The sequence below is a fragment of the Polypterus senegalus genome, chromosome 6 (genome assembly GCF_016835505.1).
Source record: "Polypterus senegalus isolate Bchr_013 chromosome 6, ASM1683550v1, whole genome shotgun sequence".
NCBI classification, from domain to species: Eukaryota; Metazoa; Chordata; class Cladistia; order Polypteriformes; family Polypteridae; genus Polypterus; species Polypterus senegalus.
This window is the reverse complement of record NC_053159.1, coordinates 176,474,725-176,487,668: the sequence shown is the minus strand read 5'-3', so window position 1 is coordinate 176,487,668 and position 12,944 is coordinate 176,474,725. Positions and strand designations below refer to the sequence as shown.

Here is a 12,944-nt window from a genome sequence, read left to right as displayed (position 1 = left end):
AGCTAATTTTACTTAATAAAGGATCAAATGCACTGAACAGAGCTCTCTAAGAGCACCTAACAAGGTGTAATCACAATAGTTCCCCAACACATATAGCATAATGATTGCTCCAAATGAATGAATCCATCCATCCATTTTCTAAATTGCCTTTCCTGTTTAGGTTCTGTCACAGGGAGCCAAAACCTGTCTCAAAACCATTAAGCACAATGTGGGAACCAAACCTGGATGGGGCTCCCTCTAAATTGTACTGGACCATGTGCGAGTTGCAGAGAGTACAGTATATGGAGAAAGAATCTGCACAGTGACAGCTCCTGGAATTAAAACCTCTCCCAAGTTCTAAGGCAGCAGCATCTACCACTGTGCCACAATACTACCAATCCTGGCTTCCATAACAGTTAGTATTTAATAGTGTACTGGTTATTCAAATTAATTATTAAAATTAATATTATTACTTTACTGTTTACATTTTTCTTAACTTTTTGCTGACTTTCTCAAAGACAAGGTTTTTTATTTAAATATACAGTTGTTTCCATCAAATAAAATCCAGCTAAATAAATGAATATGTGTTTGTGTATCAGTTCTGTTGCTATGTCTCTGTCATTCCAAGAGATGGTGCATTAGAAATATTTTTAGTAATAAAATGCAATGCATTTGTCTTTCCAACAGATGGTCCATCACAAGCATTAACACTGCTTTTATGAATCCCATATCAAATGGCATATGACAGAGACATATGCATGCCATGGTGCACTGCAAACATTTACACTGAAGTCTACGTTGATTATTGAGACTTCAAACTGTCTTAGGCTGGTAGCACATCTAGTTTTAATTAAAGCATAAAACATATTAACTTTGCTGCAAGTATAAGATCCAACTCCCATGTCCATACCCCCAATTGTATATCTATGGAAAGCAAAAGGACTTCCCAGTACTTAGCCTGAGAATACATAATTCAGGGAAATTCAAAATGGAAGGGTTACAGCTAAATGTAAAATCCTTTGTAATCTGGAATGGAGTACAGTGCTGCCAGAAGGAATGTTTTACAAGTTTGAATCGCATTAGGAGTGGTGTAAGTCAGTTATGCAGCCATGAAAGTATAAGAATGCTTCTACATATTCTTCATCTTTTCCCACTTCTATGTAGGGGCGATGTGCTTGATGAATCTTCTCCATACACCTTGGTCCTGAATCTTCTCCAATCTCAATCCCTTTTTCATCAGATCTTCTTTTCTTTATCCATCCATCCATCTCCACTTTGGCCTCATTTGCTTTCTCTTCCCCTGTACTTCCATTCCTGTCATACTTTTGCCCACATATTCATCGTCTCTTCTCATCATGCTACCTCAACCTACTTTACAGTACTTTCTTAGATATCTCTCCCACTTTTGTTGTTCCTCTGATTGTCATATTTCTTACGCTGTCCGTTTTTGTAACTCCACGATCCATCTCAACATTCTCATTTCTGCCACATTCAACTTCACTTCCTGTGCTCCATCTACTACCCATGTCTCAGCTCCATACGTAATTGCTGGTCTTACCACTTTCTTAAAAATCTTATCTTTAACCTTCACTTTAATTCTTTGATCACACAATATTCCTAATACCTTCTTCCAATTGTTCCATCCACACTGCATTCTATGGGCTATCTATGCATCTAGTTTTCCATCCTGGGCTACCACCGATCCTAGATATTTAAACTTCTCCACTCTTTTCAATAGCTCTCCCTGCAGGCTAACTTTTGAATCCTGATCATCATTAAACCTCGTATATTCTGTCTTCTTCCGATTTAACTTCAACCCTCTATCTTGCAAAGCCCTTTTCCATTCTTCCAACTTTTTCTTTTCTGGTGCTACACAACACAATGTTATTAGCAAAAAGCCTGCACTGGGGGAATGAGTCTTGTACCCCATGCCTCAACACATCCATAACTCAATCTAAGAGGTAAGGACTTAAAGAAGATCACTGGTGCAGATTTACTTACTCTAAATGGGATCTTGTCTGTTACCCCAACACTGCTTTTATCCCGAGTCCTCACTCCCTCATAGATGTCCTGGACAATCCACACATACTTCTCTGGTCCTCCTTTCTCTCTCATGCACCTCTAGACCTCTTGATATGGCACTCTATCACAAGCCTTTTCCAATCAATAAAAAACATATGCAGTCATTTCTGTTTTTCTCGATGTTTCTCTATCACCCATCTCAGTGCAAAGACTGCATCAGTTGTTCCTCTCCCTGGCATAAAATTAAACTGCTTCTCTCCAATGGTGGTCACTTCCCTAAGCCTTCTCTGTATAACCATTTCCAAAATTTTCATTGTATGTGACTTCAGCTTTATCCCTCTATATTTTCCACTGCCCTGAATATCTTTTCCTTATAAATAGGTACAATCACACTGTTCCTCCACTCCTCTGGTATTCTCTAGTGTTCATAGATCGTCTGCAGTAGATCCCACAATACATTTACTCCCTCTTCTTCTAAACACTTCCATTCTTGTGCTGGTATTTCATCTGGTCCTGTTACCTTTCTAATTTTTATTCTTTTAAGTGCCTCCTTTACTTCCTCCCTCCTTATTCTTAGTATTAGCCCTTCATTTGTGACTCCCATCCTCAAATACTATTTTTGGATTGTCTTAATTAAACAGCTTTACAAAGTACCTCTTCCATCCATTCTTGGTCCTCTCATGCTCACTCAAGACCCCACCTTCCTCATCTTTTATCGGCTTTATTTGACTAAAATCCTTTCCAGTCTTGTTCATGGCATTTGCAATTCTAATAATTATTTTCTCTCTCTTTTTGCCTCCAATTTTTCATACATCTCCTCCAAAGCTTTCACCTTCTTTACCTCCTTGTTGATCTGCCTATGCATTTATTGATCTTCTTACCTCCCTGATTGGTACCATGTCTTCTTTGCCTCCTTCTTATACTTCATTCATATCCTGCACCATTAAGTTCCATCACCGGGTCTGTTTGTCCCCATTGAATTAATCCCATCATTAGGGTTTTGGCCGAGTTCTACAGCCGGATGTTCTTCCTGAAACTAACCAACCCTCTCCATTTATCCGGGCTTGGGACTGGCACCAAGTTGTGCTGGTTTGTCCCCCTGGTGGATAGATTGTACAATGGAACCTCGATTAACGAATGCATTACTTAACGAACAAATTGGTTAAACTTTTATTTTGAACAATTTTTGTGTTGGTTAACGACTGAAATTTGGATAACGCAATGCAAAGCAAGCACAGATCGGTTTTTGTGCGTTTGTGCTCATTTGTGCTTTGACACGCTTGCTGCAAACATTGCTTTTCTGAGTGTGGTGTTCACTAACTTTTCTTTATTGTTATTTTTTCAGTTTTGATGTTATTTTGTATTTAAATATTTACTCATTATGGCACCTAAGAAAGAGAAACGTGTTAGTGATAGTGGCAGTAGGAAATGTGTTAGTGTAGCAATAAAGAAAGAAATTATAGCAAAACATGAGAATGACATTCATGTTTCCGATATCACAAAGGAATACAATATGGCGAAATCGACTGTACAATTCTAAAGAACAAAGAGGCATTTACGGCAGCTGAAGTGGCTAAATGAGTGACTGTGTTAACAAAACAAAGGTCTAAAGTGCTAGAAGAAGTGGAAAAACTGCTGTTAATTTGGATAAATGGAAAGCAGCAGGCTGGAGATAGTGTTAGCGAAACAATAATTTGTGAAAAGGATAAGCAGTTACACAGTGATTTGTTGACCAAAACACAGAGTGCAAGTGCCGACGAGCAAGACTTTAAAGCGAGTAGTGGGTGGTTTGATCATTTTCGTTGGCGAAGTGGAATTCATAGTGTTCTAAGGCATGGGGAGGCTGCAAGTTCAAATGAAACAGCAGCAAAAGCATTTGTGGATGAATTCACGGAGTTTGTTGAAAGTGAAGGCTACATCTCACATCAAGTGTTTAATTGCGACAATACAGGGTTATTCTGGAAAAAAATGCCCAGAAGAACCTACATCACCCAAGAGGAGAAGGCACTACCCGGACACAAGCCTATGAAAGACAGGCTTACACTTTTATTTTGCGCGAATGCAAGTGGTGACTTTAAGGTCAAGCCACTTTTAGTCTACCACACTGAAAATCCCTGCGTCTTTAAGTGCAATAATGTGATAAACTCTAAACTGCCTGTACAATGGAGGGCAAATAGTAAAGCATGGGAAACTCTGACCTTATTTATGAATTGGCTGACGGAAGAGTTTGCCCCAACTGTCAAAAATTATCTTCAGGAAAAGGATCTTCCTATTAGATGTCTTCTCTTAATGGATAATGCTCCTGTGCATCCACCAGGTTTGGAGGAAGACCTGAATATCGAGTATGACTTAATCAACGTCAAATATCTTCCACCCAATACTACTACATTACTGCAACTGATGGATCAGCAGGTCATTTCCAATTTCAAGAAGCTATACACAAAGGCACTGTTTTCCAGGTGTTTCCAGGTCACTAATGACACTGATTTGACCCTTTGAACTTTTTGGAAGGAGCACTTTAGCATCCTCCATTGCATTAACCTCATTGACAAAGCCTGATGAGGCCTCTTCCCGCACATTGCAATCTACCTGGAGGAAACTTTGGCCAAGTTTTGTCCGAGACTTTGAGGGATTTGAAGCAGAGAGCTCTGCCGAAGTAGTAAATGAAATCATGTCCATTGGCAAGAGTATGGGATTAGAGGTCAGTGATGCTGACGTGGAGTACAATTGAGATGAACTAACCACAGAAGAGCTGGTTGCCTTGCAGGAAGAACAGGTGAAAGCCTTACAGGAACAGCATTTGTCAGAGGAAGAGGAGATTTGAGAGGAAATCACCAGTGCTCAGATAAAGGAAATTTGCAATAAGTGGAATGATGTGCAGGAATTTATTGAGAAGCACCACCCTAACAAAGTTTTGGCTAATAAGGCAATTAGCATGATGAATGACAATGCAATATTGCATTTTAGAAAAATTCTGCAGCAAAGAAAAAGACCAATCTTATTAGATCGCTTTCTAATAAGCGCCCAAAGAAAAGGAATCGCGACGTGAAAAAAACTCCGAATCAGTGTTACCCGATGTTTTTATGGAGGGGGATTTCCCTTCAAAACAGTAGCTTCCTTCTCCTCTTCCTCCGTCATCCACATATGCCACCAACTACAACAAACAAGATAAATACAGTGCTGTTTTATGTAATTTAGTTTATTTGTTAGTACTAATGATATATACATTTTTTCTATATTTTTCATCACAGAAACCCTTAAAAAAGGCTGGAACGGATTAATTGTATTTACATTAATGTCAATGGGAAAAATTGCTTTGGTTAGCGAATGTTTTGGTTAGCAAACAGAGTCGCGGAACATATTAAGTTCGTTAACCGAGATTCCACTGTATATGATAATAAGCTTTTAAAAGTGTTAAATATATTTTTTTATATTTTTAATGTGTTTGCAGCATTTTGTTTGAGCATGCACCATAATGGACATGAACCTTTCTGAGGTTTGGTTTTCTGTGTTGAGAAGGATGCTGTCTGGATTGACTCTGGGTCTCAAAATCCCTGGTATTTGGAAAAGGCTGATAGGGCAAATTAATGTGCATATTGTGTATTACGGTTTATGTTACCTAAAAAACACTAGATCCATGGCCAGTACTGTGATTCAAACCAGTAAGCACTTGCTTTTTAGCTACGGTATAGAGTGAAAAACAGCATGGCATAAGTATTAGTTACTTTAGCACACCAGGCTAAGTCATTCTGGATAAGAAGTGCTTCTCTGAACAGAGTGCTACCCTTTGTTGTGTAATGCGGCTTCTGAAGACAGCCCTGTGAATTCATATATGCTCTCTCTCGCTCTCTCCCTAATTAGAGTGCTCCTTCCTAAATACAGCAGCACTCAGCATTTAGACTCCCCACCCCCTTACTAAATTACACGGCACTGTGCACTCAGATGCATCCTTTACAGATAGAAAAGCTCTCTCTAAACATACAGCCATCTTTAGTTTTTGAACGCATCACCTAAATAGATCAGCTCTCTTGGTTTATACATAAGCATTCTAATTAGTGCACCATTCTGCAATATATCCAACCCACTTTAAACAAAACACCCTTTTGAGCACACTTACTTTTTGGAGCAGGGATTTCTTTTAGACTGTGCTTTAGAGGCACAGTATTAAGGTATCCTGATTATTCATTTTAAGTGTACTTTCAACACAATAGATATTTTTGGAGTCACACAGGGGACAAATATGTATGAAAATATGATCACAGGGCAGCGAGAAAGCAAATGCCTAGCAACTTCCACTACAGGTAAAATTCAGCTTTCCTTTTTTGATTACTTGTCATATTGTGGTTTTTTTTGTGTTGGTTGGTAGGTAATGGCCTCTGCCACATAAATGATTTAGCTTCTGTCTTTAATGTGCAGTATGAATGAAGGTGTAAATCATGACATGTCACTTTGACGTCAGTGTTGCTGCATGCAATTTCATCTTGCGGTATTCCCTTTAGTATTTCAGCTATAAATGTACTAAAATCACATTGCTTTCTTGACTTTGATAAGATATATTTGCTTGGTTGTGATACTTGTACTCTGTCTTGAAAGAGCACAATTTTGTTTATTTATACTGTGAACGATAGGGGGCGTCCTCGCTCCCTTGAACCCCTGTCCACGACTCCAGACACCAGGTAAAAGTCCTCAAATCGACTTTATTTTTCTTCCACAGTGTACAAAGCACACTCTCCTCCACAATACTCATATAAATCACTAATAAACCACAATAATACAAATAACCAATCCTCCAGCTCCCAGACGCGTTGCGACCCTTCCACCCAGCTCAGCTTGTTGTCTACGAGTTCCCAAAGTCCTTTTATACTCCCTGACCCGGAAGTTTTCTCAATCCCAAGTCCATGTGATCCTCAATCACTCCCGGGTCAGGTAAAAGCTCTTTTCTTCAACCCGGAAGTCCGTCGCTCTTCCTGTGACGAACCTCCGGGTCACAGGGCACGAAGAAGCCCTCGGTCCTCCCTGCAGCTCCCTCCTGTGGCCCCCACGGCATCCAGCAGGGCTTTGCATAAAAACTCCAATGTCCATGATGCCCTGCTGGTCTTCTGGGGACCTCCACGCTGCAAGGAGGGCTCCACCTGGCGGCTTGGGGGTATTGGCCGGGATAAATGGCCGGCCATCCATTACAATACTAAATATATAATATTTGGCCAAACAAACCTGGTCAGTAAAAAGCCACTACCCTGCAAAAGTCAAATCCAAGAGAAATCCTTGACCCTTTGAGTGTGACTTGAACATCAGGTTGCTCATTTTGATAGTGTGCAGTCTTTCATGAAATGACTATGTGTTTCTGCTGCATTTAGTAAAATAGCCCAAGTGTTTTCTGAGAGTTCTACGCATATCTTTTCTCTCAGCAGGTACCCAAAATCAGAATCATGCACAACAGTTTTACCTGTGTAAACATAAATAGTCGAGATGTTCAATCCTTGAGCCATACAACTTGGAACAACGGGGACCGAAGGTGAAATTTCTTTCACTTGCCATCTGTGGTTTACCCAATTAGAGGTAGTTGGTCTAAGAGTAAAGTTCTACTTGGTGACCACATGACATCATAAAGGATGTTCTGTATCTGAAGTCTTCCTGGTAGTGATGTTGCTTTGTTAGTTTGTAAGGCAGACCTTTAAGGTATTCTTTGAACTGCTTATTACGACCAACTCATGGACCCAGGCATGCAGGATCACGCTAGCCACTTTGAGGGCACTGGGATTGGTGTGTCAATCATCATAAGTTTATAGGAAAGAACTTCCTGAAGGTTTGTAGAAACTGCAGTGCATGAGGGTTTATCTGGTAACCACAATAGGTAACCACATTCTTGCTACCATCCTGGAAAGTAGTAACATGAATGTCTTTTACACCTTTGGTTTAGCTTCCTTCTTGATGTCATAGTTCTCATATTTTCTGAAGTAGATGCTAGCACATATAATGCGATATTGGTCTACCTCCTTCATATTTCCCTTTTAGGCCGGTATGTAAAGTGGTCAACATTTTCGAGATTTTCTATGGAAATTCTTTTTCCCCAGGGCCATATTTATAGTACCTGTCCAGGGATAACTCATTAGACGACCTTGGTTTTTGCAGATGTTGCAGAACATTCCTAGACTGTAGCATGCCTCAGAAAACTGGTATATAGCACTCTGAAGTATGTACAGGGTACAAAAATGGAAAAACCACCTATAGTAGTGTTCAAAAGTTAGGAATTGCCCAGAGATGTTCATATTTTTGACAGAAGTTGATACATTTTATTGAGGGACCATTAAATTGGTTTAAAAATAGAGCTAAGTCATTATTAATGCTGCAAATGGCAATTACAACTTTAAATGACTAATTTATGTGTTATTCACCCATTCTCATTTTTGGCAGCTATTATTCCAGTATTCTAATGGGTATCTCTTATAGTTCATCTTGTTTAAATGTTAATTAATTTTTAGAAAGCCCTTTGTAAGTGTGTTAGCACAACTAAAACCTGTTATTTTGACCAATATCACACAAAAATCATATTTCCTGAAGTTTTAAAGTACTGGCATCCCTAAAATTCAATCCTGGGTTCAAAAGTGGTCAAAACAAAAGAGCTCTCTTTTGAGAAAAAACATTAGTCTGTTGTTGTTTTGCAAAATGAAGGTTAGTTCATGTGACAGATTATCAAGGAGCTGAACATTTCTTACAAAGGAGACCACTACAGTCATAAAAGAAGAGGAGAAACTAGATCTAACCAGGTAAGAAAGATGTGGAAGGCTGAGATGCACAAAGTGCATAAGTGAATTCATACATCAGCGTGTGTAGTTTGAGAAACAAACAACTTATAGGTCTTAGTTGACTGCTTCATTAAAAAGGACACACCAAACAGCAGTGTTATCTGCAACATTAAAAAGAAAGGTTTGAAATGGGCAAAGAACACAGACGTTGGACAGTGAATTTCTGGGCAATTCCAAACTATTGCTCATTTTAATGCTTTCTTTTTATTTCCCAGCTTCTGATATGCTTTTCTAATTGAAAGTCTGCCTCTAAGGCCAGCATTCTAAAGTCATCTTTTCATTATTACAGATGATATTAGTATTTGGTATATACTACTTAAAGAAGCAGCCAAATGAGGACCTGTAAGGTGTTTGTTGCTCAATCTACAGATTCTGATGTATAAATCTTCTTGTGCAGTTGTTCACCTTGGTCTTCCGCTGCTGCTTCTTCTATCCTGGTCAGATTTAGTTCGTTCTCTTCTCTCAAGACATTACTGAACTCCTTTGTATGATATTTTCAGTTTCTTGGCAATCTGTCGCATGAAATTACCTTCATTTTGAAAAAAAAAAAACAATAGACTGATGTTTTTTCTTGAGAGAGCTCTATTGTTTTCAATCATTTATGAGCCCAGAATTGAATATTAGGAATGCAAGCTCTTTGCAACCCCAGGGAAGATAATTTGCTATTTTTATTGAGCAGAACAACAGGCATCAGCTATGTTAACGCAATTACAAAGGTTTCTCTAATAACTAATTAGCATTTAAACTTGATAAATTAAGCATGAGTTAAGAGAGTTTACCATTAGAGCACTGGGATTATTGGTGCTGAAAAGGGGACTTTGTAGTTATATGTTAATAATCAATAATTTCAAATAGTAATAGCCATTTACAATATAGGAATGCATCGGCTGTATTTTAAAATCAATTAAATGATACCTTGGTTAAAAAAATGTACTAAAGTCTAACAAAAACATAAAAATTTCTGCCAGATTTCAAACTTTGCATACTAAAGGTCTAAGATTATCATCTAAGAATTTTTTTTTTTTTTAGACTACAGGCAAGGAAGGTTGAAGCAGCTTCCCACTCACTATGTAAAGGGCTTTGAGTAGTGATAAATGTGCTATATAAATATATAGAATATTTATTATTATTCACTGAAGTGGTATTCAAATTATGGTACATAGATTGGTTGGCCATCAAAAGCATAATAAAGTGGAGGTAAATGGTGATGAAACAACACTGTTACTGTAAAAGGAAAAAGGATTTGTTTACTATTCCAAAGGAAAACTGGAGTCATCTGGTGATGAATCAGCCTCTGGATAAGTAAAATTTGTGGGGTCATTTAAGTCCAGAGAAGATCTTCCAAAAGGAAACCTGACTGATGGAGTCAAAGACATCTGTCATGCCACTGTAGGTTAAGTACAGCTTTTGTTGTTACTCTTGATGTTTTTCTTGGATTTGCCACACGACAAAAACGATATCTGTGGTGCCTAGCAATTGCCAGAAACTTTTTGGGACTCAATTTTTTAGCAAGGGCAAGCAGACACACTAGAGCACCTAGGCTCTGTGAAGCGGTTTGGTGGGATGAAGCACAGAAAGTCAAGTTCTTGACGTATTTGTAATGTTATCCAATATATCTGCTATAGAAAATCGTTTTGTTGCTTAGGTAAATCCGCACATTGGTTAACATTACTTGAATCAAACTTTGGAACCAGGATAAAGGGTACCTTAATGCAGAATAACTGAGAATGACAAACTAAAAATTTAACATGTTACATTTGGCACAAAATGTTGTATAGACTGCAGTGGGCTGGCACCCTGCCCGGGGTTTGTCTCCTGCCTTGTGCCCTGTGTTGGCTGGGATTGGCTCCAGCAGACCCCCGTGACTCTGTAGTTAGGATATAGCGGGTTGGATAATGGATGGATGGATGTTGTATAGACATTTCCAATGTGCCCCTACTGTTGACCAGTGAATACAGAGTTAGTGAAGAAAACAAAAAAAGGTTTATTTCCTGAATAAGTAATCATACTTCTAATAAATGATTTTTTTATCTTTAATATTTTAGTACTGGCTAAACCATTCAGACAAGATTATCAGTTAGACGGATTTTCATTCACATTTTACATAAATCTATGATGTGGTTAGAACAGTTCATTTATATGCTGTCTTCAAATGGAATAAAACATTAAAAAGTTAAAAGTGCAGCTGTTTTTCCTTTTCAAAACAGGCAGTATAGACTCATAGTGTACGATATGTAAGAGCAAAATGGATGTTATATTTTAAAACATTAATAGTTGTTGCTTCTCAAATTTTGCTCTACAAAATATTTTTATTGAATGGTGACATTTTTGTACGTACAGTATTAATAAGTCCTGTAAGGTTTTTGAAGATGCAGAATTTGATTTAGGACTTACTTTTACTTTTGATGTCATACTGTGAGGATTATTATTCTTTATAATCATGTTTTATTATTGCACTTCCATTTTAAGTTATATAGGCCATTTAGTTAATGGTAACCACATCCCTTTTCCTTTTCCAGAAGTGGTGACGCATGACATTCTCTGCGATGGTATATTGCGGTGCAGCACTCGTAATTCTAGGTTTAATAAAAATTTTTCACCACATACTGACAAGTTCGGCTTGAGTTTTCCTTTTTGGATCTTTTCCTTTTTTGCACATTTGGCCACGAGATGCCCAATGCCTTCTACACACTAAAAAAACATTGGAGTCATAGACATAAATGGGCTATATACTACATGTCAAATATAAACATCAATATTTTATATATATATATATATATATATATATATATATATATATATATATATATATATATATATATATATATATAGTGGTGGACCCTGGCTGGGACACCCCTTCACTATATATTAAGGGGGAGCAGCCTTGGACTGTGCAATACCTCCCCCTGGACGCTAGATGGCCGCCCCCCTGGGTTGGAGCGGTGCCTCAGTTTCCAGCAGGGCTCCATGGGAATTGGAGTTGGGTGCAGCCCTGTTGGGTCCCGCAGGCACTGCCATAGGGGGTGCTGCAGCTGGAACCCCTTAGCCCGTATGGGCAGGAAATTAGTCACACCCAGAAGTGCAGCCGGAACTCAGCAGTCAACCACCTGGAGTACTTCCGGGTAGACTATAAAAGGGGCCAGCAGCCACCACTCAATGGCCAGAGTCGGGAGGTGGAGGACAAAGCTTGCCGGGAGGAGTGGTGGTGCCAAAAAGATTGTGTTGTGGTGACTTCCTTTATTTGTGTGGTTTGTTTTGGGACTGTGTTGTGCCTGATGGACACGGGAGGACGTGCCCCACAGGTGAAGAAAAATAAAAGTTATTATGTTTATTTTAACGTGCCTCCGGTATGAGTCTGTGTCAGGTCAGGCACCTATATAGCGCCTTGTTACTATATATATATATATATATATATATATATATATATATATATATATATATATATATATATATATATATATATGCATACACACATAGATAAATAGACAGACAGACAAAATCTTAAGAGGGCTTCTGTTTCTTTGATGAGGGAAACAATACACATGACACTAACAAACAATAATTAAACCTTTTAACCATGATATAATGCATACTATATGAATTCCTTTTATTTCCACATGATTGGAAATTTGGACAATCAGCCATGTCTAATAAACTGGACACTAAAGTGCATACCTACTAGATTTCAGCATTAAAAATTATTAAAGTATTCAAACACTTTATAACAGGTAATGTATTAAATGGCTCTCTAACAGTTGTAAGTGGAGGTTAATGAAACAAATTATTAATATTTATTTTACCTTATGCTTATTAAAAATCACATTTTTAGCAAAGCTATTTCCTCTTACCATGTAAAACAATGGAATCAACGCTTATTTTAAAAGACCTCAATGTTAAATGTTTAAAAGTTTATTTCAATAAAAAAAAAAAGTTGTAAATCTAAAATTATCTGCTTCTGTTTCTACCTGAATTTGCACTGAGAGGACAAATAAACACTTCCCAGCAGTTTGCCAGTCTTGATGGAATACCGATGAAGCCAGTTGTTGGTTGTAAGCGCAAGAAGGCAAGATTCACTGTCGGCTGGTGTGGACAAGGTTTCACCCTTTAAAATAAATAAATAAATAAATGATGCATCAA

The 12,944-nt window shown here is 38.1% G+C and overlaps 1 protein-coding gene across 2 annotated transcripts in view; it reads right to left on the bottom strand.

The window, feature by feature from the left end:
• Nucleotides 1–12,944, bottom strand: part of dcaf17 (ddb1 and cul4 associated factor 17) — a 131,855-nt gene that overhangs the window by 38,449 nt on the left and 80,462 nt on the right. For both annotated transcript variants that reach the window (XM_039757614.1, XM_039757615.1), the window contains exon 5: nucleotides 12,773–12,909. In XM_039757614.1, the coding sequence (XP_039613548.1) occupies nucleotides 12,773–12,909 (137 nt within the window). The remainder of the gene's footprint in view (nucleotides 1–12,772; nucleotides 12,910–12,944) is intronic.